The sequence below is a fragment of the Muntiacus reevesi genome, chromosome X (assembly GCF_963930625.1).
Source record: "Muntiacus reevesi chromosome X, mMunRee1.1, whole genome shotgun sequence".
NCBI classification, from domain to species: Eukaryota; Metazoa; Chordata; class Mammalia; order Artiodactyla; family Cervidae; genus Muntiacus; species Muntiacus reevesi.
The window spans coordinates 112,945,350-112,973,195 of record NC_089271.1 but is presented as its reverse complement, the minus strand read 5'-3'; the positions used below and the strand labels follow the sequence as shown (position 1 = coordinate 112,973,195).

Here is a 27,846-nt window from a genome sequence, read left to right as displayed (position 1 = left end):
AGAAAAAGAGACAGATAAATACAGACAGAATGCCTACATTCATGTCCTTCCAAGGATTATGAGAGGAGTTATTATTACTTTCTAGGAAATGTGAAACAGATTAGCCTTTCAAGACCTTGGTTATAGTCTTGAGTTCTTTGAGCACATGTGTCAATGTTTCCCAGGGATAGATACTTCAGAGTGGAATTGCTAAGCTATACAGTGTTTACTTCAACTTTATTTGGTATTAGCAAATTGTTCATCAAAGGGCTGTACCAATTTATGTGCCAGTAAGAGTTCATGTAAGAGTTCTTGTTTCACATCATTTCCAACACTTGGTATTTTGAGGAACACAAGCAGATTTTAAAGTTGCAAATTCTCATATGTAAAATGTCTCTTTTGCATTAAATTCAGGTATTTTGAAACTAGCTCTAAATGTATAAGTGTAGCTTTGTGTCTTCCCCAAGGTCAGTAAAGAGACCACTTTAGCTTCTAATATTATACTCCAAAACACCCACTAGAATTTTTCCATTTTAAGTCATTTTTATTATGGCTGAGAAGTTAAAGTTCACTTATTTTATTTGTTCTTGTAGCTTACCATGTAAAAGAGCACATTCACTATCAAACTGAGATTAAAAAAATATTCACTAAGATAATTCTCAGCACATCATGTTTTTTTCATGCTTCAGATCTTTCTGACTTTCACTCTACCCTGCTCCTCTGTTCTATTATGATGTTTTGATTTATTCTCCAGCCTGGGTTTTGTTTGTTTGGTTATATTGGGAGTAATTGAGTTAGTGAGTCTATCTCACCAATACTTACACAAAATGCATCTTTGAAACAGTTTACATTTTATTTGCTTTGGGCTTAAGGAAAGTTTCATTTACCTTTTTCACAAAGTCCAGCTTCATGGGCTATTCTCAATACACATTATTAGTCCTATTTTGTATACATTTGCTTCAGAATTTAATGGTGAATTCATACGTGAAATGAGGTGATCAACGAATATAAGGTAGCCTCTCATCAAATACAAGGGAAAACTTTTTAAATTTTTAAATTAATTTTTACTGGAGTATACTTGCTTTACAATGTTGTTAGTTTCTGCTAACAACAGTTTCTGATTCACAGCAAAGTCAACCAGTTATACATATACATATATCCCCTCTTTTTAAGATTCTATTCCCATATAGCTCATATAGGCCATAAAGAGTATTGAGTAGAGTTCCCTGTGCTATACAGCAGGTTCTTATTAGTTACCTATTTTACACATAATTAGTATATATATGTCAATCTCTATCTCCCAATTAATCCCATTCCCCCCTTTCACCCTTGGTAACCCGAAGTTTGTTCTCTACATCTGTGACTCTATTAAGGGAAAATTTTAGACTTGAGTATGTCTTGAGCTTTAACATAGAAAATACATTTTGAACTAAAGAGAATTTTTTTTAAAAGCCAGTTTTCATTTCTATTAATTTCCTTTTAAAGGGTTTAGTTTTGTCTGTAACATTCTTGGTTGGTTTGCTTGCTGTCCTTGGGCAGACCCCATAAGACCAACTACAAACTGATCATCCCAAATCAACAAAGGGGAAGTGTACTGAAATGTACTAAAAATGACTTGTTTTGACAATTAATTGCTTGAGACTTGATTCACTGAGCACTCTGGAGTCTACTGCTCCTAAGGGAAGACCATTTCTATGTTCTAATACCTACTAATAACGAGCATTTTTCTCAGAGAAAGTATTTTAAGTGAAACTGGATTGAGTTCTGACTAAACCTCAAACAAAATCACTGACCTAATTTCTCTTCAAGTGGAGCATTTCTCATACTCTCTTATACTTTCAAAAATATACTCTGAAATTTTCTCTCTTCTTAAGAGAATACCATAGCCTAGAATTTGGGAAGTCTTTTATAACAACTACATACTCTATATTGTGAGATTCATATGTAACTGTGGAAATGTCATCAATAATATTGGGTTGGCCATAAAGTTCATTCAAGTTTTTCCATAAGTTCTTATAGAAAAACTTGAACAAAATTTCTGGTCAGCCCAATACTTATTCCTCAGCCAATGCATAAATAAAAACTTGAATACACATTTTAATTTTCAGGGAGTTCTTAAAGATGAATTAAATGTTTGATTAAGCAGTTCACTGCTGGTGCTTCCTCAAAAAAGCTAAAAATAAATTTAAAGGCCAAAAGAAATAGTTAAATCTGTGATGGGATAGTCATTAAAACAACAGAAACAACCCAACCAAACCAGTGTGATAGGTTTTGATTCTCCTTCTATATTAAGGCATAAGTTCTAACTCCCTAATGGGCTGGGGAAAAGATTAAGTCTAGCAAACCCAGCTAAGAGCCCTTTGCAAAAATCAACAGTTCAGAAAACAACTGTGGGTATCTAGATGCTTTCCAGCTTTCCTTGGACTTCATCAAATGGAAGCAGATTTTTTTCAATGTGTGGAAATATCCTCTCACAACCATGGCTATCTAACCCCTGAAACCTCATGTACTGCTTTCCTACAGATTTGGGTAAAGAAACTTTTTGAGCAAAATATTTTACCCTAGTTCTGGTCAGATGTCTCTGTGTCTCTGTCCCTTTCAGAGAAGCAAGGCTACAAGTAACCACGTTTTTACAACTTACCTAGCACTATTTATTAAACTGTCTCTTATTTCCCCACATGCAATGCTACATCCATCAATACAGCAAATCACATACATATAAGACTCTGTTTCTGGGTTTTCTTTGTTCTAGGGTATTTTATCTATCATTGAGCTCATTTTCTTTGTTTTATATATTACAACTTTATGACAAAAATGAAGGTAAGCAAGTAACTCAAAATAATTATGGTGTCTTTAGTGTATCACTAATAAATGAAAGTAAAGGGGTTTTCTATTCTCTGACAAATCGTACCAATGTTTTCTTATGTCAGTCCCTCCAGGCAACAGAAATTTAAAAAAAATAAACAAATGAGACCTATCAAACTTACCAGTTTTTGTGAAGCAAAGAAAACCATAAACAAAATGATGACAACCTATAGAATGGAAGGAAATATTTGGAAATGATGCAACAGACAAGGGCTTAATTTCCACCATATACAAACAGCTCACACAACTCAACAATAACAACAACAACAACAAAACTCAATTCAAAAATGGGCAGAAGACCCAAATAGACATTTCCCCAAAGAAGAAATATAGATGGCCAACAGGCACATAAAAAGATGCTCAACATCACTAATTATTAGACAAATGCAAATTAAAACTACAATGAGGTACCACCAGTCGGAAGGGCAATCATTGAAAGTCTACAAATAACAAATGCTGGGGAGGGTGTGGAAAAAAAGAAACCCTCCTACCCTGTAGGTGGGAACATAAGTTGGCACAGCCACTGTGAAAAACAGTATGGAGGTTCCTCAGAAAACTAAAAATAGGCTAGCATATGACCCAGCAATCCCAACCTGGGCACATATCAGGACAAAACCATAATTCGAAAACATACATGCATCTGTATGTTCATAGCAGCAGTATTCACAATAGCCAAGACGTGGAAACAAGCTAAATGTCTATTGACAGATGACTGGATAAAGAAGATGTGGTACACATAGGAAATAGAATATTACTTAGCAATTAAAAAGAGTGAAATAATGCCATTTGCAGCAACATGGATGCCACTAGAGGTTATCTCACTACGTGAAGTCAGAAAGAGAAAGACAAATACCACGTGACATCACTTATATGTTGAATCTAAAATATGACACAAATGAACCTATCTATGAAACAGAAACAGAATAATGGATTAGAGAAGAGACTGGGGGTTGCCAAGTGGGGAGGGACTTGGGGGGGGATGGAGTGTGAGGCTGGGGTTAACAGATGTAAGCTTTTATATACAGAATGGATAAACAAGGTTCTTCTGTATAGCACAGAGAACTGTATTCAATATCTTATGAAAAAACATAATGGAAAAGAATATATATGTGTGTGTGTATATAACTGAATTACTTTGTTGTACAGCAGTAATTGACACAATATTGTAAGTCAACTATACTTCAATTTAAAAAAAAAGAAAGGAAAAGCTTTTTCAATGATACTAAACCAAAAAAAATATACGAGTGAGTTTAAGGTTGGATATTTTTAATGTGGAATTAATGCAAGTACGTTTACATTTTTAGTACATTTATAATGTAATTAAAATTCAAAGACTTAAAGGAAAATTGCTGCTATATTTCATAGTAACACACATTTATAAGTTCAATAAAATCAATACAGTGCAGTTACATATACAAATACATGTATAAATAAAGCATTCACTGTCTAGTGATTAAAACATTAAAAGACTATACCGTATGTTTGAATCTATAGAACTCAGTATTTTCTTTAAGTGATTAAAATCCTTAGTTTAACACCATGAAAATTAAATGTTTTGTGCAGAGGGGCACCATTATTCAAAGGTTTTAACTCCTAACTCTATCTAGCCACAGGATCAGCAAACAAAATAAGTGTATTTTAATATTTTGTTGTTGTTTCAGGAGCATTAATCAAGTGAAATATCAAACATATGGACAGATTCATGAGTTAGTTATAAATCAGCCATCACAAATTCTAGCAATTGGACGTTAGAAGATTTATAATTTACAGGTGCCTTTGAATAAAATTCAATTGGTTTGTCATATAAATGGTTACATCAAATGATACCATTGAAATAAACTATGATTTGACATAATACACAAAACTACTTTAAAAGATAAATAATTTGTGTATTATATAGTTGTGTTGTTTTTTGTAAAACCAGTCATCAAAAACCATGCACCTAATATGCCAACTTGATAGTAAAACTCACGATCCATGATTCAAAAGGCAGCAGTTTCAAACCATTGACTTCAGTGGCCCATAATACAAAATACTCCAAGCCTAAGTTCAACACTGCATGCAACAACTGAGCCTGTGCTTTAAAACAAGTGATCTTACCATCTACATATTTAAAAGAAGGATACCTATACCATTATTAAAGAAATACAATATAACTTATGAAACTCTGCACTAGAATAGATTTTTCTAGAAAATTCAAAAGCAAGTAAACACTGGAAAGCAGAGCTTTGTTACAGGAACACCTCTTGTGCAAATACTAATATTTAACTTAAAGCTGTGATGCATAAAATGTAAACTTCAGCATCCTAACTGCAGGATTTTTAGCTTTGGGCCTTTCAAAGACAGCTCTGACAACCCTAAATACCAGTCTAAGTGCAAAAGAGGTCCTTCAGAACATATCCCTTTGGTATAGTAAAGTCACAAAGATAACAAAAATAATAAAATAAACTATCAATTACCAAAGGGGTTTAAAATCTCTGATTATCTCTCATCTCTCTTTGGATTTTTGTTTTGTTTTGTTACTGAAAAGTTGCCCCCCCCCAAATTTTTGCCTGTAAATGTTCAGAATAATTGATAATATGGTTTTCAGATGGAATCTGAATGCATGCCATGAAAAACCCTACTTGAAAACAAAAAAACACTGCACTTTTCACCTGAGGGGATGGAAGGTGTGAAGATGGCTTCTTGTAAGAATGACACAAACTGTGAATGACGCAGTCCACCTCAGTCCTGAGGAAATTCTGTGAATGTCATGGGCAGCATAGGATCATCTGATTCTTGTGCTGTTTATCTGTGACACTGAACTAGAGCTATAATCTAGTTCACACCTCCAAAGGAAACCTTATTTTTTAAGTCTATTCATTCTCCTTTAATTCAAGGGGAACTTAGTTTCCTTGTTACTCAGAGCAGCATCTACAAAATAATGAAGAATGATGTTAATACTCAAGTGACTTTTAAGGCCAAAAATGTTGTCCGTGCTATGACTTCTAACACTAAATGTGAGGATTCAAAAGGTCCATCCTAATTTCAAAGGTGATATCTTTTGGATGTTTATTTTAATATGAAAGTTGTTATTCTGTTACACAGTGGTTTATTAAAATCATCTATTTTACGAACAGCATAACTTCATAGAAGCAAAATAAATATAATTCACATCTCATACAACCAGATTTCACAAATATTGTATGAACTATACTGTGTACATACAGATGAAACATATTAAGCACATAATTCACAGAGATACTTTTACATTCCATTTTCCAGAATTCAAATAAAATACTCTAATATATATTTTGAATCCTAAGTGCTGTTGACAGTTGCATTTGTGGTCAATTTTCATTTCCTAATCCATTAACTGACACACAATACAATCTATTTTTGTAGGCCACGTTACACTATTTTGTCCTCTGCAATGTAATATGAGGATAGATCTCAATAAGGACCATATGATATTATAGCATTCAACCAAAATCTACCAATAAGTATTAATTTTTGTCAATTTGACTTGTCATAAATGCATGCTACTTAAAAGAAATGTATATTTTTAAAACATCTAAAGTCAGAACTTGCTAGAGAACGGGGACCTATGGAACCATGTCACCTCATCTAGTAGCATGTCACACCAAGAGAGTAATACATTCTTTAAATGCTGATGATATATCAACCCATTACACGTAACTCTCCCAATGACATTGCAAGAAAGAAAACGATACTGAAAAGTGTACTGATGGTAGAAAGTAGAAAATACAAATGGAAAGGATAATGTGATTTTTTTCCCAAATAAAGTGTACGTACATCAATAAATGTATGGTAAGCTCTTTATTGCCTGAAAAATAAGCACAGGCTTGAAGTATATTTAAGCTATTTTGTCATGTACTTTTCAAAGAATGGTAATATGCCCTAAATCTACTGTGATTAGTTACAGTAATGGAATAATATCAAATTAAAACTAATCAAATATGTAATTTTACATGTCCTGCATTGCAGTTAGCTAAAATTGAATGTAATTAACTTTGTCCTGAATTAAGTATGAGGACATCTGGCTCTATATTTAAATGATGATGATAAAAGATATGAAAAATCTACTGAGTGTTCCTAATGTTGAATAGAAATGCTAATATTATATGGAAGTTAGATGAATGCACTTGGTGTTTTCAATTTTGAATTTTGGAGACCTGAGTACAAGAAAGGCCATTATTTTCTAGTATATACACTGCATTGTTATTTCATAGCTTTATTGGCTTTTAAAATATGCTTCATTAAAAATGATTTATATGTTAATTTACACAGTTCTTTGAGCATGGATTTTAAGTAACTCGTGTTTCTTTTCTATCTCTCATTACTGACTTAAATAAGCATAAGCAGTTGGCAGAAAGATGGTCTTATTTATTTTCAAACTTAACTCTTTAATGTGTAAGATGGAATCAGTTAATTTGGGGGGGGAAATATGATTCATTACAACTATTTGGTTTTTTAAAGCGTTCAAAATGTCACTATCTCGGATTTTACCTTATTTCAATACATACACACTTTTAAAGGGTAAAGTGCTCAGTTAAGCATGTGCAATGTTTCTTTGTCTGATACTGTTCCTTTACGGTTAGCACTGTATATGCCCTGTATAATACAAGAAAGAAATGGTTAACTGCTCACAGGCATGAAGATACTGTCCTGTGCTTAGAAGCTTTATGTTTCTAGCTTTTATGTTTAGGTCTATGATGCCCACTTAAATTAATTTTTGTGTGTGGAGTGAGGTGTAGGGATGGAACTTCATTTTTTTAATGTGAATACCCTGCATCATTTGCTAAAACAACCTTCCTTTCCCCATTCAGCTGACACTTTGATTAAACACTGCGTGTGTGCTCAGTTACTCAGTTGTGTCCGACGCTTTTGTGACCCCATGGACTGGAACCTGCCAGGCTCCTCTTTCTGTGGACTTTTCCAGGCAAGAATACTGCAGTAGGTTGCCAAACCCTTCTCCAGGGGATCTTCCCAACCCAGGGATCAAACCTGTGTCTCCTGCATTGGCAGGCAGATACTTTACCACTGCATCATGTGGGAAGCTCATTAATCAGTTATATAGTATTATATGTGGGTCTATTTCTGAACTCCATTTTTCGATATTTAAGCCAATACCCACTGTATTCACTACTGCAGCCTTTTAGTAGTTCTTGAAATCAGATATGTATATCCTCAAGATTTTTGAGATTCTTCTGTTCTAGGTTGTTTTTTTGCCATTCATATACATTTTATAATAAACCTGTCTTATTTTTTTATTCAAAAGGGCTTGCTAAAATTTTGATTGAATTATCTGTAAATTTGGGGACAATGGATTTCTTAACAATAAAATTTCCAATCCTCCAACATGGTGTATCTCTCCTTCTAGTAGGTCATTTTAAATATATCCCAGCAATTATCTGTTCCTGTGAGTATAGAAGCCTTGGACATTTGTTAGATTTATTCCTGTTTATTTTATGCTTTATATTACTAATGATATTTTTATTTCTTTTTTTCAATTCTCTGTTACTAGGATATAGAATTACAATTTACTTTTGTATAATGGTTTTATATACCATTGCCTTATAAAATTCACTTATTACTTCTAATAGAGTCATTGTGTGTATAGATTTCCAATGGTTTTGGACATAACAAGATCTGCTAAGCATGAGAACGTTGTCTCTTTTCTTTTGTTTCTTATCTCTTTAGCTTGAATTATGGCACTAACACTTCCAATATAAGGTTAAACAGAAATGGTGAGAATGAATATCCTTGGCTTATTCCCAACCTTAAGGGGAAAAGCTTCCAATATTTTATCATTAAGTATGAGGTTAACTGTGGTTTTTCACAAGCACACATTTTTCCCTTTATTCCTATCATGGTGAGAGTTGTTATCATGAATGTGTATGGAGTTTTATCAAGTGCTTTTCTGTATCTACTGAAATGATTACATAATTTTCCCCTTTATTATGTTAATATGGCAAATTATACTGACTTTTAAGTGTGTAATACAAGTACTTAAACCTATAAAATTCCCTACATTTCCCTCCCTCTTGAACTGCATCCCCGAATTTTGATATGTCACATTTCATTTTCATTCAATTTTAAATAATTATAATTACTGTTGTGATTTCCTATTTGTCCCATGTGTTGTTTACATGTATATCATTTAATATCCAAATATTTAGGGATTATCTATTTCTAGCATAATATCTGAAGTAACTCAGTCGTGTCCGACTCCTTGTGACCCCACGGACTGTAGCCTACCAGGATTCTCCGTCCATGGGAATTTCCAGGCCAGAGTACTGGAGTGGGTTGCCAGTTCCTTCTACAGAGGATCTTCCTGACCCAGGGATCGAATCCAGGTCTCCCACACTGTAGGCGTCCAAGGAGCGGTAGCTGCGCGGGCACAGGAGGGCTGAGAGGAGCTCCTCCACGTTTAAGGTCAGGAGGGGCGGCTGTGAGGAGATACCCTTCATCCAAGGTAAGCAGCAGCAGCTGCGCTTTGCTGGAGCAGCCGTGAAGAGATACCCCATGTCCAAGGTAAGAGAAACCCAAGTAAGACGGTAGGTGTTGCAAGAGGGCATCAGAGGGCAGGCACACTGAAACCAGAGCTAAACACTAATCACAGAAAACTAGCCAATCTGATCACAGGATCACAGTCTTGTCCAACTCAATGAAACTAAGCCATGCCGTGTGGGGCCACCCAAGATGGTGGGGTCATGGTGGAGAGGTCTGACAGAATGTGTTCCACTGGAGAAGGGAATGGCAAACCACTTCAGTATTCTTGCTTTGAGAACCCCATGAACAGTATGAAAAGGCAAAATGATAGCATACTGAAAGAGGAACTCCCCAGGTCAGTAGGTGCCCATATGCTACTGGAGATCAGTGGAAAAATAACTCCAGAAAGAATGAAGGGATGGAACAAAAGCAAAAACAATACCCAGTTGTAGAGGTGACTGGTGATAGAAGCAAGGTCCAATGCTGTAAGAGCAAGATTGCATAAGAACCTGGAATGTTAGGTCCATGAATCAAGGCAAATTGGAGGTGGTCAAACAGGAGATGGCAAGAATGAATGTGACATTCTAGGAATCAGTGAACTAAAATAGAATGGAATGGGTGAATTTAACTCAGATGACCATTATATCTACTAATGTGGGCAGGACTCCCTTAGAAGAAATGGAGTAGCCATCATGGTCAACAAAAGAGTCCAAAATGCAGTACTTGGATGCAATCTCAAAAATGACAGAATGATCTCTGTTTGTTTCCAAGGCAAACCATTCAGTATCATGGTAATCCAACCCTATGCCCCAACCAGTAACACTGAAGAAGCTGAAGTTGAATGGTGCTATGAAGACTTAGAAGACCTTTTAGAACTAACACCCAAAAAAGATACCCTTTTCATTATAGGGGACTGGAATGCAAAAGTAGGAAGTCAAGAAACACCTGGAGTAACAGGCAAATTTGGCCTTGGTGTACAGAGTGAAGCAGGGCAAAGGCTAACAGAGTTTTGCCAAGAGAATGCACTGGTCATAGCAAACACCCTCTTCCAACAACACAAGGGAAGACTCTACACATGGAAATCACCAGATGGTCAACACCGAAATCAGATTGATTATATTCGTTGCAGCCAAAGATGGAGAAGCTCTATTCAGGCAGCAAAAACAAGACCGGGATCTGACCGTGGCTCAGATCATGAATTCCTTATTGCCAAATTCAGACTTAAATTGAAGAAAGTGGAGAAAACCACTAGACCATTCAGGTATGACCTAAATCAAATCCCTTATGACTATACAGTTGAAGTGAGAAATAGATTTAAGGGACTAGATCTGATAGAGTGCCTGATGAACTATGGACAGTGGTTCGTGACATTGTACAGGAGACAGGAATCAAGACCATCCCCATGGAAAAGAAATGCAAAAATGCAAAATGGTTGTCTGAGGACGCCTTACAAATAGCTGTGAAAAGAAAAGAAGCAAAAAGCAAAGGAGAAAAGGAAAGATATTCCCATTTGAATGCAGAGTTCCAAAGAATAGCAAGGAGAGATAAGAAAGCCGTCCTCAGTGATCAATGCAAAGAAATAGAGGAAAATAACAGAATGGGAAAGACTAGAGATCTCTTCAAGAAAATTAGAGATACCAAGGGAACATTTCATGCAAAGATGGGCTCAATAAAGGACAGAAATGGTATGGTCCTAACAGAAGCAGAAGATATTAAGAAGAGGTGGCAAGAATACACAGAAGAACTGTACAAAAAAGATCTTCATGACCCAGATAATCACAATGGTGTGACCACTCAACTAGAGCCAAACATCCTGGAATGTGAAGCCAGGTGGGCCTTAGAAAGCATCACTACGAACAAAGCTAGTGGATGTGATGGAATTCCAGTTGAGCTATTTCAAATCCTGAAAGATGATGCTGTGAAAGTGCTGCACTCAATATGCAAGCAAATTTGGAAAACTCAGCAGTGGCCACAGGACTGGAAAAGGTCCATTTTCATTCCAATCCCTAAGAAAGGCAATCCCAAAGAATGCTCAAACTACCGCACAATTGCACTCATTTCACAGGCTAGTAAAGTAATGCTCAAAATTCTCCAAGTCAGGCTTCAGCAATACGTGAACTGAGAACTTCCAGATGTTCAAGCTGGTTTTAGAAAAGGCAGAGGAACCAGAGATCAAATTGCCAACATCCGCTGGATCATCAAAAAAGCAAGAGAGTTCCAGAAACATATCTATTTCTGCTTTATTGACTATACCAAAGCCGTTGACTGTGTGGATCACAATAAACTGTGGAAAATTCTGAAAGAGATGGGAATACCAGACCACCTGACCCACCTCTTGAGAAACCTATATGCAGGTCAGGAAGCACCAGTTAGAACTGGACATGGAACAACAGACTGGTTCCAAATAGGAAAACAAGTACGGCAAGGCTGTATGTTCTCACTTGCTTATTTAACTTATATGCAGAGTACATCATGAGAAACACTGGGCTGGAAGAAGCACAAGCTGGAATCAAGATTGCCAGGAGAAATATCAATAACCTCAGATATGCAGATGACACCACCCTTATGGCAGAAAGTGAAGAAGAACTAAAAAGCCTCTTGATGAAAGTGAAAGAGGAGAGTGAAAACGTTGGCTTAAAGCTCAACATTCAGAAAACTAAAATCATGGCATCTGGTCCCATCGCTTCATGGGAAATAGATGGGGAAACAGTGGAAACAGTGTCAGACTTTATTTTGGGGGCTCCAAAATCACTGAAGATGGTGATTGCAGCCATGAAGTTAAAAGACACTTCCTCTTTGGAAGGAAAGTTGTGAACAACCTAGATAGCATATTAAAAAGCAGAGACATTACTTTGCCAACAAAGGTGCGTCTGGTCAAGGCTATGGTTTTTCCAGTCGTCATGTATGGATGTGAGAGTTGGACTGTGAAGAAAGCTGAGCACCGAAGAAGTGATGCTTTTGAACTGTGGTGTTGGAGAAGACTCTTAAGAGTCCCTTGGACTGCAAAGGAGATCCAACCAGTCCATCCTAAAGGAGATCAGTCCTGGGTGTTCATTGGAAGGACTGATGCTGAAGTTGAAACTCCAATACTTTGGCCACCTCATGCGAATAGCTGATTCATTGGAAAAGACCCTGATGCTTGTAGGGATTGGGGGCAGGAGGAGAAGGGGATGACAGAGGATGAGATGGCTGGATGGCATCACCGACTCGATGGGCATGAGCCTGAGTAAACTCCGGGATTTGGTGATGGACAGGGAGGCCTGGCGTGCTGCGATTCATGGGGTCGCAAAGAGTCGGACACGACTGAGCAACTGAACTGAACTGAGCATAATATCTTTTGAGACTGTATAATTCTGATCTTCTGAAATTTATTGAGATTTCTTTTGTGTTCCAGTGTATGTCCTATCTTGGTGAATGTTACATGTATACTTAAAATAATGGTATATTCTGCAGTTGTTGGGTATAGATTTTGAAAAAATGCCAATTAGGTCAGGTTATTGGTCTAGCAACTTCTGATTACTAATTATCTATATAATTCAGCAATTCAATAATAATCAAAAAACCTTTGAAAGGTAGCCCAGATTAGATAACCAAAAACAAACAAAAAAAACAAGAAGAGATTCCATTTTGGGGATTCCCATGTGACCCAATATTTATAGTGAATCCTATCACATTTAGGTCTTGTTTCATGCCATAAATGAAATTTGGAATCAAATAAGTCACTCCTGGCCTGTTAGATTCACTTAAACACAAGATAATATCACCTAGACTTCAAATACAAGCCCAAAACTAGGAATTCAAAGAAATATGTACATATAATAAAAATCTTGTTCACAAACAATTCTGGGTTTTTTGTGCTGCCTTTGTATAAATAGCTCAGTATCAGGTGAAAAATTTATAAGAATATTGGTTTGTATACAGAAATTTCAAGTGCTAATGTTTGTTAACCAATGGTTTTTAACCATTAACTAATGGTTAATAGAAAGGAATATTCTCATTGCTTCATAGTATCTTCACACATTAAGTTGGGCACAAAACAGAGTGTGTTTGTGTGTGTGTGTGTCCATGAATACACAAGTGTAGTAGAAACATACCATAAGGAAAGAACATGCTCTTAGAACTGAGTAAAAACACACTGGTAAAGCATTCTTGGATAGTAAGGCTGAATCCTTAAAAGTATATCATCAATATTTAGTTCTGAAGGATCTCTTACAAGGCAGCACTATATATGAACCTTCCTTTCAAACCTATCACTTTTGTAGGGAAAAGTTCAACATGTTTAAAACATCTCTATTCATTAATTTAAAACTATTAAAAGAAAAAATTATTAATAAGTCAACTTGCAGCTTATTTCAAAGTGCAGAGAGGTTCTTATCCTATGCCAATTACACTTGGAGCTGTAACATTTTTAGGCTTTAAACAAATGGCATACAATCCAGTTCATATTATACCTGTACCTTTGGCATTCCGAAACCTATAGTCACCAATTAAAATCTGCAAACTGTTCCCTGGAATCAGACCTTCTTTTCTTCTGTTTAGATTTTTCACCAACCTAAATAATAAGTGAATTAGTAGCCAATAATGGTAGTAGAAGGTAATAAAATTAACATATACAATGCACTGAAGCTCAAATTTTCACAAAACTATTGCATGTATTCAAAAGAACTTCATGACACTATGCTTGAGTCCTTTGAGTAATCTACAAAGGACTTAGATCACAAAAAAGGCTATTACATTATTGATCCATCATTAATTCACTCTCATGTGTACACTCTTCCACCTTTAGGGTCAGAGTACACAGTCAATATAGCATTTCAGTTAAAGTTATTGATACAATGAAGGCAGAATTATTTTATATAAAATTTCCAAAAGCTTTATGGAAGTTTCATTCAGTCCTCTCCCAAACAATATTTCCTTCCTGCTTTGGGTTCTCTTTAGTTAAACAGTATGTTTGGCAGAAGCATCTTTGCAATCAATGCTGTATAAAGTCAGATGCATGAAGACAGAATGTTAAGACTAAAAAGTCAGTATTTGAACTAATAAAGCAAAGTGCAGCTATGCTGTAGAATAGTGAACATGGTCCCTGGCACATAGTGGGCATTTAAACATGTGATGAATTAATGAATGACTTGACCTAATGCAATGTGATTTGTAGCTGTTACAAAGCCCAATATATCAGCTGAAACATCTGAGTCAAAGGTAAACCACAAAAGAGCATGCAGACTCTAAGCATTTCATTCTTTCAAAGCATTCTTCACTCACCAAAGGTTAACATTCCTTTCAGTGAGCTATATAGGCATGGCTGAAGCAATGAAATTGAAACACTGATAAGAAATATGATATTTCTGCTTCTTTAGACTGTATAACAAAGATACAAGTAAAGCAGAACATCTGATTAGATATCTATGTGCCCCAGGGGGAGGATAACATAGCCGTGGAGAATGCACCTACCATCGACCCTCAGCATCCTCATGGAGAAGCTGAATGACATCTCCATTTCTAATCAGGAGGTCTTCTGAGCCTCTCTTCCTGCAATCTGCTAGGGCTTTATATTTGCCTGGAGACTGTAAGGTTGTTTTGAAAAATGACATTACAAATTTGAACGCAAAACTACTTGTATAACTGCATGTTCTGTGACATAAAGACTTTGCTCTTTTCCTCAATGGCAAATGTGGTTAGCTGCAGCAGCTTTGTAAGAACAAACAAACATTGAGCAGTTTGTGATGGCAAAAAAAAAAAAGCAGAACATGTGTTGATTTAACCTGAAGAATTCATTTTTATTTGTGAAAAGAGAATTACAGTGTGAACGACACAGAAAATAACAGAGCCCAACTGATTTAAGTTACATGAATAATAAACATAAATCCAGAAAAAAGCATGAAAATAATATTTAAATACTGTTATTTGTAAATTACTCTCATAAAAGAAATTATCTTGGCATATAAAAAAGGCAGTGGCCCTGAACAAAGATTTACAAATGTCCCCAAAAGGATTTCTGTGCTTCATATCATTCTGCACAGGTAAAAATCATGGGCGCAAAAGCTTAGTCCAATAAAAGCATATTAAACCATAATGCTGTGCTTTACTTGGCCTTAATCATTTTGCAGCTAGAATTTTAACTTGATTCATTAATAAACTAAATAATCCAAGGCACACAGATTGCATTTGGTTACAAGATAGAGAAGAAATAATAACTGAGTCCAAATATATTCTGAGATGCGAGTTTTTCCAGCACAGTATCTTAGACATTGAATATATGATTTTATAGAAAAAGAGTACCATAATTAAAAGTGCTTTTTTTAATACGAAAGGAAAGTTGTGCGGATTCAAGTCAATGTATGGCAAAACCAATACAATATTGTAAAGTAAAATAAATTAATTAAAAAAACAAGCAAAAAACAAAACAAAAAAAGAACAAAATGATAAAAAAAGGAAAGTTGTCTATATATGACAGAAACCATTCACAATACTGTAATTATCCTCCAATTAAACATAAAATACAATTTAAAAGGTTAAAAAATAGGAAAGAAAGAATTATGTCGTATCGAGCCTTTGCACATCCAAAAGAATTAACCTGAAAATATTATCCACATCACTTGGGCTGAACATCTTTTGAGCAGTATTTTTATCAAATGGTCCAAGGAGCAGGCAGGAAAGAGCTACTTGCCATTCAAGAGAGTAGCTTCATTAAAACTGGACAGCCATCTCTGACTCAGGCTTCTCCAAGGGAAGCAGCACCCAAATTTCTTGGTTTTGACTTGATAAAGTGAGGTTAAAAGATAGCTCATTCCAACTCGCTTTGCTGTTTAGTTTGGGGGTTATTTTATTGGGGGGTGTGGAATGCACCGTATTATCTTTGTATCTATCTTCCTTAGTAGCACAAGTCAGGGAATTCATGGGAGAAAGGAGAAGAACTAGTAGGTTTTTCTCCATTCCCGTCCCCTAAGATGAAAGCATTCTTCAGTTTTGCATATTTGCTTTATTTTCTGACGTGATAGCTGGAAAAATGCTTAGTGAAAGCTTTCTCAGTTGTTGACCATCCCTTCGTAGAGCATCATTCACAGCAAACATTGAAACCCCACCCAGCTTCCCCTGACTTGTTGCTCCCATCTGAACAATGACCCCTCCTGTCCGCAGATAATGTTACTTCAGGAAATGAAAGTTCTTTTCAGTGATTCTCAAGGTTGGGGGTTCCCAGGGCCTGCAAGAGTCAAAGTTCTATTTGACTTATTCATTCTCATCCTCTCACAAGTCTACTGAGGCATTTTCAAGAGGTCACCAAATGTGTGATAGCACAACAGACTGAATGCAAATGCCAGTATGAGAATCCAGCTGTCTTTTCTGAAGTCAGATGTTAAATAGATTTGCAAATTTTTTTTGTTTTGGTTGCACCATGCAGCTTGAGGGACCTTAGTTCCCTAACCAAGGATTAAACCCGTGCTGCTGAAGTGGAAGCGCAAAGTCCTAGCCCCTGGACCATCAGGTAAGTCCTTTATTTCTTCATTTTTTTGTTGCAAAAATATTTCACATGCTACCCTTCTCACTACACTTTTTTTGTTTGAAAAATGCAAATTCACTAAAAAGTTTGAGCACTACCGGTCTAGACAACGAACTCTGGGCAAATCTCTTATCAGCTCTGGGCCTTGGTCTCCTCCTCTGTCAGTTGGAGGGAATAAAGCCTGCCGTTTTTCTCACTAAGACTATGAATATTCAGTGTGAAATTATTTTGTCAACTGTAAACGACCATACAAATATGAATTATGGTCATGGTATTATTGATGGAAAAAATATTCTGTTGCTTTTTTAAAGAAAGCAATTCAGCATCAATGCTATGGAGATTTGAGAACAGACCTGCCCAACTGAATGTATTCCTCTGAAAAGCACCAAGGAACAGTCCACTACAAAAACATCATTCCCACCCTCCACACTGGTGACTTCAGAAAACTGGAGATTTATTCTAAATAGTCCTAACTCCCTGGGATAATCCACTAGGAACCTAATAACACCAAAAACTAGTTCTTCTAGAAAACATTTACTTTTACCCTAAAGCAGCCTTTATTTATAAAACATTTACCTTTACCCTAAAGCAGCCTTTATTTTTATGGGGTGTTCCCTTGCTCTAATATTCTAAGATTCATAGTATTAGCATGTATTTTTTGACAGCCTACTAAAATATATTTCCCAGGTGAAATTAAATAGTTTTTAAATGTGTCATATTTATTTCCTATATCTAATCTGGAATCTATTCTAAGTATACCTGAACTTCCTGTTGTGCTCTGATTTTATCTGACATGCCCAGATTGAAAATAAAATAAAACTGAAGATAAAATTGATCATGATATGACTTGGAATGATTGACTATCTCATTAACTTCAGTAGGGGCTCAAGTTATGGCTCAAACAAGTTCTTACAGAGCAAAGTGCTTACTGAATGTTCATGGTAAGACTTATTTCAAGTCTTGGAACACCTCTAATAACCTTGGAACACCTCTAATAACCTCAAGGATACTGACAAAAGACCGCCCCTATGTGCCTAATCTATTTCACCAATAAAACTGCTTGAAGAGTTTTTATTTATTTATCTTAGTATGTCATTACTAACCATTAGAGGTCTTTCTTCTTCATGGCCATCATAAGAGGAATAGAAATAGTTACTGGACCATTGCTCAGGCTCATCAGAGACTTTTGCAGGTGACGATATCTCAGTCCAAACTGTAAGAAAATCGTGCAGGGTGGCAGTTACTGGTACACCACAAGGAGAGAAGTAAAACAAACTGTAATTATCAAGGCTATACACTTCAATAGTCCAAGAATAATATCTTTTGTAATAAAACCTCCAATTGGGTTACATTAGTTTAGAATTTCTGATATTTCAGAAAGGGCCTGGAATATCTACACTTCTTTAACTTTTTAGGATGGTTTCATGTTGGGGTTGGTGCAAGTTATTATACTCCTTACTACAGAAAAGTCATCTCTTTCAAAAATTCTTTCTATAGCATTCTTCCTGGTCCCACTTAAATAACACTTATAACATTCTACCTGGTAATATGGTTATTTTGGACTTATCTCTTTTATTATGCACGGACCATGTGTTACACACTGTGTGTCTCATAAGAACCTGCCTGTAAGAGATGCTTAATTAATAAAATAATTAATAGCATGCATTGAACTGATATGAATGAAGCACTTGGAAGGGGCGAAGAAGTAACAGAATGTCATCTTGGCCACACTAAACTGTGAATGTAACCTTGAACAAGCCATGTCAACTTTCTCTGACTTGGTTTCCTCATTTGTCAAATGAAAACAGTGATACTAGGCTCTCCTGACGGCTCAGGGGGCCACAGTATAGATGATCTGAGGGAAGTGACCTGTAAATGGAAAACTGAAGCTGAGCAAGGTTGTTGTTCCTGTTTCTCCTCAGCTAGTAGAGAAGTCTTGCAGATTGAGGACCATCATGTTTAAGCACTGAGAATCAGGCACTCCATTAGCCATTTCTTCAGAGAAGTCTATTCTGTTGATCCCGGAGTTGTTAATGTGACCCTCTTGGATGCCTCTGAAGCACCATTTACTTCTCTGTTATCACACTATCAAGTTGGATTTTCATTGCTTGTTGCATTATCTTTCTACAGTCCTAGCTTTATGGGGATGGCAGCTGAGTGTATCTCAATTAGACTGTATGCCCAGAGTACAGTAAGATTCCTGGCAATTAGGCTGTTATGTTCATTGAAGTAAACAAATTGTTTTAAATCCCTTTAAATGATCAAATTTGCAAAAGAAAAGAAAATATTCCAGTTGTAAATAACTCTTCTCTATTTATTAAACCTATAGTGAGTCACGAGTGCCTCCCTTGATGCAGTGTATGTGTTCTATTCACCTCTGTATCCTCTGTAGGAGGGGCTTCCAAACTCAAGCAGGTGCCAGAAAGAATCACATAGAGAAACTGTGACATCACAGCTGGCTGGGATCACTCCTAGAGTTTCTGATTCAGAAGGTCCAGGATGGAGCCAAAGTACCTGCCTTCCTGACAAGTTCCCAGGTGATGCTGATGCTACTGGTCCATGGACCACACACAGACCACTCTGCTCAGCAGTGCCCACCAGAGAATCTTGCATATATACACAAGACAGAAGAGCTTTCTAAAAATGGGTTAACTTTGTTTTCTTCAGCATAAAGGGAATAGATGAAAAGATTTCTCAAAATAACAATGAGAGAAAACAATTTGCACAACCATGAATCCTCCCTTCGGATAACCATTACACATACCTGTATTTGCTTCTGCCTGAACTGATGTGATGGACTCACCGACCTCCACCATAGTGCTGATATGTCCCAACTCAGGTTCCTCAGCACCTATAAAAGCTCTCTGCTGCCCTCTGAAATAGTAAATATGTAGAAACAGTGAGCTTTCTTACAATCTAAGAGTAATAAGAAATTTAAAATGGTATTTCTTCCACTGATACTCTGTGTTAAGAACATAATCTAGGGGCTTCCCTAGTGGCTCAGTGGTAAACAATCCGTCTACCAATGCAGGAGACTTGGGTTTGATCCCTGGTCTGGGAAGATCCCACATGCCTCAGACCAACTAAGCCTGTGCACCACAACTACTGAACTTGTGCTTTACAGCCTGGGAGCCCCAACTACCGAACCCGCGTGCTGCAACTACTGAAGTCCGCACGCCCTACAGCCCATGCTCCACAACAAGAGAAGCCACCACAATGAGAAACCTGTGCACCACAGCTAGAGAGTAGCCCTTGCTCACTGCAACTAGAGAAAAGCCTGCATAGCAACAAAGACCCAGCAGAGTCAAAAATAAATAAATTGTAAAAAAAAAAAAAAAGAACATAATCCAAGACTCCATTCAAGCAGAGCTGACTTTCCCCTGTATTTAAGTCTGTGTGATAATAGCTCATAATATACAAAAGCTTAAATCCTATGATCCAAGCCAGCGTGGAAAAATATGATTCCCTTCTGAACCCAAGGCAGGTATATTATATAAAATTCCTGTTGTATATTATATTGTATATCCAAAATTTGCTAGGAGGTAAATCCTGAATGTTCTCACTACAGACACAGGAAAGGATAACTATGTAAGGTGATGGATATGTTAATCAGTTTGACTGTGGTGATATATACATATATATATATACACACACACACACATATATATATATATATAAATAAAATCATAGGCTTCCCAGGTGGCACTAGTGGAAAAGAATTCACCTGCCAAAGGGGAAGACCCAGGAGACACAGGTTTAATCCATGGGCTGGGAAGATGCCCTGGAGGAGGAAATGACAACCCACTCCAGTATTCTTGCCTAGAGAATTCAAGACAGAGAATGGACAGGTGGGTTATAGCCCATGGGGTTGCAAAGAGTTGGACACTACTGAGCATGCATGCAATCAACACAATATCAAATCATCAAATTGTACTCTTTAAATGTATACAATTTTAATTGTCGACTATAACTCCATAAACTGGAAAAATATAAAGAACAACAAAAAATCACTATCGTTCTATGAACTTTTAACTTTAATGAATTAGGTATATGCATATACATACATTATATATATATATACTTATATATACTTATATAAGGTATATATGAATGATGATTAAAACCTTAATCTGATTAATACTGTTGAGGTGAATCAGCTACTATAGAGTTGGTACTGTCTGAAATCTAAAGACTTCCAGAATATATGACAAAATATTGAGTACTGTGAACCCTGGAAAATAAAGACTTTCACTGTAATTTTAAAATGGTTCTCCTAAATGCAAATCAAAACCACAATGAGGTACCATCTCACACCAGTCAGAATGGCTGCTATCCAAAAATCTACAAACAATAAATGCTGGAGAGGGTGTGGAGAATAAGGGAACCCTCTTACACTGTTGGTGGGAATGTAAACTAGTACAGCCACTATGGAGAACAGTGTGGAGATTCCTTAAAAAACTGGAAACAGAACTGCCATATGACCCAGCAATCCCACTGCTGGGCATACACACCAAGGAAACCAGAATTGAAAGAGACACATGCACCCCAATGTTCATCACAGCACTGTATATAATAGCCAGGACATGGAAGCACCCTAGATGTCCATCAACAGACGAATGGATAAGAAAGCTGTGGTACATATACACAATGGAATATTACTCAATCATTAAAAAAAGAATACATTTGAATCAGTTCTAATGAGGTGGATGAAACTGGAGCCTATTATACAGAGCAAACTAAGCCAGAAAGAAAAACACCAATACAGTATACTAACGCATATATATGGAATTTAGAAAGGTGGTAACAATGACCCTATATGTGAGACAGCAAAAGAGACACAGGTGTATAGAACAGTCTTTTGGACTCTGTGGGAGAAGGCAAGGGTGGGATGATTTGAGAGAATAGCATTGAAACATGTATATTATCATATGTGAAACAGATCGCCAGTCTAGGTTCGATGCATGAGACAGGGTGCTCAGGGCTGGTGCACTGGGATGACCCTGAGGGATGGGATGGGGAGGGAGGTGGGAGGGGGGTTCAGGATAGGGAACACATGTACACCTATGGCTGATTCATGTCAGTGTATGGCAAAAACCACTACAATATTGTAAAGTAATTAGCCTCCAATTAAAATAAATAAATTAAAAAAAATAAAATGGTTCTCCTAAAGCCTAGAAAAATCAACATACTTTGCACCTGATTTAGCTACCCGTGAAAGATGATGTGCAACAAAGAGAAAAAGAACATTTTAAAAAATTTTCTTACTGAAGTATAGTTGATTTACAATGTTGTGTTACTTTCTTCTGTACAGCATAGTGAATCAGACATATATATACAAATATTCACTCTTTTTTAGACTCTTTTCCCATATAGGTCATTGCTTACTACTGAATAGAGTTCCCTGTGCTATACAGTAAGTCCTTGTTAATTATCTATTTTATATATAGTAATGTGTATATGTCAATTCCAATCTCCCAATTTATCCTTCCTTTCTTTCCCCCCCCCAGTAAACACAAGATTGTTTTCCACATCTCTAACTCTATTTCCACTTTGTAAATAAGTTCATTTGTACCATTGAAAAAGAGTATTTTTAATAAGTCTTTCAATGATCCCTACATCATGCAGATGCTGCATGGTTAATTTCTGTGCCAAGGCTTTGAAATAAGTGTGGGGATTCTTTCGGCATATAGGCAAATGTTCTATGGAAACTCCAACTTCTAGGATTCCTAGAGGCAGAATACAAGGCCAAATCTCTAAACCAGCAGCATAGCTTTCATTTAGAATGCTACCTTCCTCAAAGACTTTGTGACTGTGTCCAGGCACAATCCCCTCTCCCCGCCCCTGCCACCCAGGAGCCATACCTCCTCTCTAACTACACAGAGAGGCCAAGTCACCAGCATGTGGTCCCTGTCAAGGGACCACAAAGCTGTGGGCCAGTATCAGCTGCCAGTACTTCATCATTCTTACATCCCTCTTTCTCCAATCAGATTGAAGGTGTCCAGAAAATTTTTAAAAAGAAATCCATGAGCATAACCACTTTTGCTAGCAGCCTACATGTAACTCCCCCCAGGAGAACAAAGCATTTATAATTTTATTAAAAAATTAGCCCATACTATTATTTTTTTTAACATCAGAGAAACAGTGGGATAACTATTAAGGACCATCAGGCTCCATGTCCAAGGACAGAACTGAGAAAATGATGTGTTTATATAGAATTTGACAAGATACTGCTAAAAGGGTAGGTAATTTTTGTCTGATAGTTTAATTACATTGTTTCATGTTACACACAGAAAACAGAAGATTGGAAGAGTGATATTTCTTAAAGAAGAATCACTTACTTGCTATTCTGCTGAGAAGAAAGATGATTCTGTTCTGTTAACTGATTATGCTGTTCTCGTTTCTTAACTGTGAAATAAAACAAAGCTTATATAAGTATCATTTGGAAGCCATGCTTCTTATTTCCTTGAGGACCAATAATCTTCACATGTACATACACACATGCCTCAATCCCATTCTAGTTCACTGTCACAGACTTGAAACAGCCAGAGGGAAGGCCAATCTGAATTGGAATATAGAAAAGGATCAAACCATGCTGTATTTTATTCAAGACATTCAAGTTTATAACTAGCACCCCTCTTAGGCCAACATTACTAGGCACTGATTGCTGAGTTCCCACACAGAGTTGCCTCATGGGAAGGACTTAGAATTAACACATTCAGATTGCTTTATCACTGCAAAACTGCTTCCCAGGCATTAGAGCTCATCTTCTACTGCAAAATTCATTTTCTGAAATAATTCAAACAGCTCCCTGAATCTTGATCTCCGACTAATGAGTTTAATTATAAATAGTAGAAAGTAAATATCAGCCACATTCCTTGTAAAAATTATCACAAAATCTGAGTCACTGAGCTGTTCTTATACTTCCCATTCTACAGAATGCATGCTTGAATTTACCTGTCAAAAGTTCCTGTTGCTTCAACAAAATAGTTCTGATTTCTTTTAACCACATCATCTTCGTATCTATATTCGAAGCCTAAAGATTTAAAAAGTGAGGAAGGAGAAGACATGTTTCCTTTTTAAAACGATGCTTTATAATAAAACAAAGGTCATTATTATATTAAACATAATCTATATCCTGAACTATCATATTCTTACCCTAACATTTTGATTCTTAGACTTCCAAGAAGCAAATAAACAGCCATCAGATTAGATGAAATAATAGTCAAGACTAATTTGAAACTGCCCTTCAATAATAATGCTTAGTGAAAAGTGAAAGTCACTCAGCTGTGTCTGAATCTTTGCAACCCCATGGACTATATAGTCCATGGAATTCTCCAGGCAAGAATACTGGAGTGGGTAGCCATTCCCTTCTCCAGGGGATCTTCCCAACCCAGGGATCGAACCCAGGTCTCCCGCATTGCAGGCGGATTCTTTACCAGCTGAGCCATCAGGGAAGCCCAGATGCTTAGAGAAATGTGAAATATAAATCTCACTTATTCTTTTCTGTGTAGGAGGGTTTTTTAAATATACAAACGTTTTCATGTTTAATTTTAGTAAAACAAAACAAGCTCTATTGTTTCTGAAAAGACAATCTATTGCACAGAATTCCCTGGTGGACTATTGGGTTAGGACTCAGTGCTTTCACTGCTAAGGACCTGGGTTTGATCTCTGGTTCGGAAACTAAGATCTGACATACCACGCTGTAGTGCAGCCAAAAAAATAAATAAAGACAATCGCTTCTTAGTTTATCTTCATAACTGATGACAGCACGAAAGCTTCCTTAAATATCTTCCCATTACTTACAAGATAAGTTTGTTAATAGATAAGAAAAATCTTACATCTAAATCAAGCCAAGAGCATATATTTTTATGAATTGTAATCACCTAAGATAGAGTTAAAACAAAGAAAAAACACCAAGCACTGTCAACAGGTAACAAGTCATGATACAAATACTTTTTGAAATGGCTCTTGAAATGTTCTAATTTCTCTCCTCTTCCCTGAAACAGGTTGAACATTATAGTATGTGTGGCCAGGGCTTTAACCACATTCTTTAGAAACAATGACCTGATCTGTACCATCATATCACCTTGTCTCATAATCAGGTCCTCTCTGAATGCTGAGCACAAGAGGAACTCAGCACTGTTATCAATCTGTAACTCTAGAAACTTGATGGGGACAGAAAAGCAGCAGCCAAGCTCTTGACTTCCAGCTCTTATTGGTAAGTCTCCTGATGCAGCAGTGAAAACTTAAAGCTATAGAAAGCATCACAGACACATCTCAAGTTAAAGAAAACTTTTGCCAACAGAAGTAACCTAAGTGTGCATCAAAAGATGAATGGATTTAAAAGGCAATATATATATACACACACAATGGAATACTACTCAACCATAAAGAGGAATGAAATTTTGCCATTTTCAACAATAGGATGGACTTGGAGGGTATTATATCAAGTGATATAAGTCAGAGAAAGACAACTATGACTGATATCATGTGTATGATATCACTTGTATGTGGAATCCAAAAAATAAAACAAACTAGTGAATATAAAAAAAAAGAAGCAGTCTCACAGATACAGAGAACAAAATAGTGGTTACCAGTTGGGAGAGGGAAGTAGAGAGGGGCAATGTGGGGGTAGGGAATTAAGAGGTACAAACTATTAGGTATAAAATAAACTACAAGGATTTATTGAATCACTTGGGGACTATATCCAATATTTTATAATAACTATAAATGGAGAATAATCTTTACAAATTATGAATCACTATATTGTATACCTATAACATATAATATTGTACACCAACTATACTTAAAAGAATCAAAGAAAATTTGCTAACTGAAAACATGTTTAACTGTATCACAAAGAATAATCATCAGATAATATTTAGGTGACCTACAGGAAAGGACTGAGAATTTCTGTAATGTAACCAAAATTATTTTTGTTTGCAAATTCAGATTTTTGTATCTTAAGGCAGGTAGAGTTTCTAGAACAATTCTTAAGTGACCAACCTGGACAATATAAACTTCTTCCTTTCCAGCATACCAGATTTCAAACTTGCGGTTATCTCCTTTTACATATTCCGTGATTCCAAGTTCATCCATCTACAATATATGTCATGATTTTTATGAGTATTTTATTCTGAAAATGAAATTACATTAAAGCAACTCCCATCATACCCATCATATTCTAAACGAAACAGAATTTCTCATTTGTGCAAAATATACTTTTACATTCAAAGAATTTGAAATGATGAATATAATCACAGATCTGAGTATTTATGTTTTCACTGAACTATGCACTTATAGTACAGACTACATGCTCCATTCCAGTGACTGAAACAAATGTTATAAATTTGAACATCCAAGTAGCCCACCTAAGATTGAATTCTGTTATAAATTAACAGTACACTATAAAAACAAATTGTGTCAAACACAGAAGTAAAAGTAGTTAAATATCAGTGAACAAGTTCATCCAAAACTAATTTAAATGGTTTATTTTTAATAATCATAGGCCAGATAAGTTAATCTCATAAATTATTACTTATGTCTGTAGAAGTCCTACGTGTTATAGACATCCAATTTACAGGTCAGGCAGGAACCAATCAGCTACACAAAAATCCCCTCTATTTGTACCCATCTCTCAGGCTCTCTGGAAAACAATCTGTCATGGGAGAGTGATATCTTCTTGTAGCCAGTGAAGCTCTGACATGCAATAGTCCTTCCTTACCATAGTTTTTCTTCTCTTTCACATGATTGTGCAAAGTACAAACTTTTCCATTTTCTTTTATCCTGTGCTGCTAGTAGCTTGGGTAATTCCATTATGAGCAATTTCACTCCCTTGTACACATTCTCTTTTAGTCTCCTTCTGCCTTTTCTTTCAATTCTTGCCTAATTATCTAAAGGAATATCTCACACTCTGTTCCATTTACATGTGTCCCAAATGATCCTAATTAGAGCTGATAAGCATTAAGAGTAGTGCTTAGTGAGATCCCCATATCAAGAAAGAGAAAAGGGATTATATTTAGAAATGAAAAAGCCTGTGACATCTACCCTGAATGTACTCAGAAGTTACTTTCAGAATGTCCAAAAATAATCTTTTATATTCCTACTCAATCGCTCTAACTAAACTACTTTTGTTCAAACATCAGGTTTTAAGATATATAATAATCTCATATTCAAGCTCTATTTAAACTGATTTTGTTTCAATATATAGTCCTAACAGCATGATTAATTTGGAAAGCCCATGAGCTAGCTAAGTGTCTTGGTGCACGTTGCTTAATCTTTCTGAACTTCCGTTGACTTGACTATAAAATAGGAAGAGTACTTATTTCATAGAGTTGATAGAAGGATTATATAGCATGCATTAAAGACTTAGATAACAAGATGAGTTTTTTTAAAGTATGAGTTTGCTTCCTAGCTTTTCCTTATGTGAATAGCAACAGTTTTGCTATTTTTCACTGCCTATATAGAGTACAGCATTATAGATTAAATAAATCTTTTGAGGTACTCTGGAAATCTAAGAATTATATCTATCAAACTATATTGTTCTTGCTGTTGTTGTTTAGTAGATAGCCATGCCCAACTCTTTTGCAACCCCATGGACTGTAGCATGACAGGCTCCTTTGTCCACGGCATTTCCAAGGCAAGAATACTGGAATGGGATGACATTTCCTTCTCCAATATTATTCTTAGTTCTAAGCAATTTACTACAAATGATCCACTGTAATACAATCTATTTGTAATTCATAAATTGTACATATTTTCTCAAATAATAAAATATAAGGATTTTATTGAGAGGTTTTTAAGAAGAGAGGCAGAATTAAAGTTCTAACTATATGAGTACAGTCATATGATATACTATGTAATAAATAATATATATATAAAACAAAAGAACAAAGTTGATTCTATAGTTATACCATAACTGTGATCTCTGCCTCATCCTTCACATTTTCATTGATGATTTCTGACAGCTGGGAATTTATTTTCTTTACTTCAAAGCATTTTATCTGAAG

The 27,846-nt window shown here is 36.1% G+C and overlaps 1 protein-coding gene across 4 annotated transcripts in view; it reads right to left on the bottom strand.

Annotated features, from left to right (window-relative positions):
* Window positions 1-4,193: 4,193 nt before the first annotated feature.
* Window positions 4,194-27,846, bottom strand: part of MCF2 (MCF.2 cell line derived transforming sequence) — a 121,516-nt gene continuing 97,863 nt past the window's right edge. For 2 of the 4 annotated variants that reach the window (XM_065915113.1, XM_065915114.1), the window contains 8 exons: window positions 25,844-25,936; window positions 23,792-23,870; window positions 23,176-23,242; window positions 19,602-19,711; window positions 17,941-18,050; window positions 14,791-14,903; window positions 13,797-13,891; window positions 4,194-5,757 (listed from right to left, as the gene is read on the bottom strand). In XM_065915113.1, the coding sequence (XP_065771185.1) occupies window positions 5,714-5,757; window positions 13,797-13,891; window positions 14,791-14,903; window positions 17,941-18,050; window positions 19,602-19,711; window positions 23,176-23,242; window positions 23,792-23,870; window positions 25,844-25,936 (711 nt within the window). In that variant the 3' untranslated portion in view covers window positions 4,194-5,713. Of the gene's footprint in view, window positions 5,758-13,796; window positions 13,892-14,790; window positions 14,904-16,154; window positions 16,541-17,940; window positions 18,051-19,601; window positions 19,712-23,175; window positions 23,243-23,791; window positions 23,871-25,843; window positions 25,974-27,846 lie in introns of those variants that run through there. The other 2 variants (XM_065915115.1, XM_065915116.1) reach the window with 2 other exon arrangements.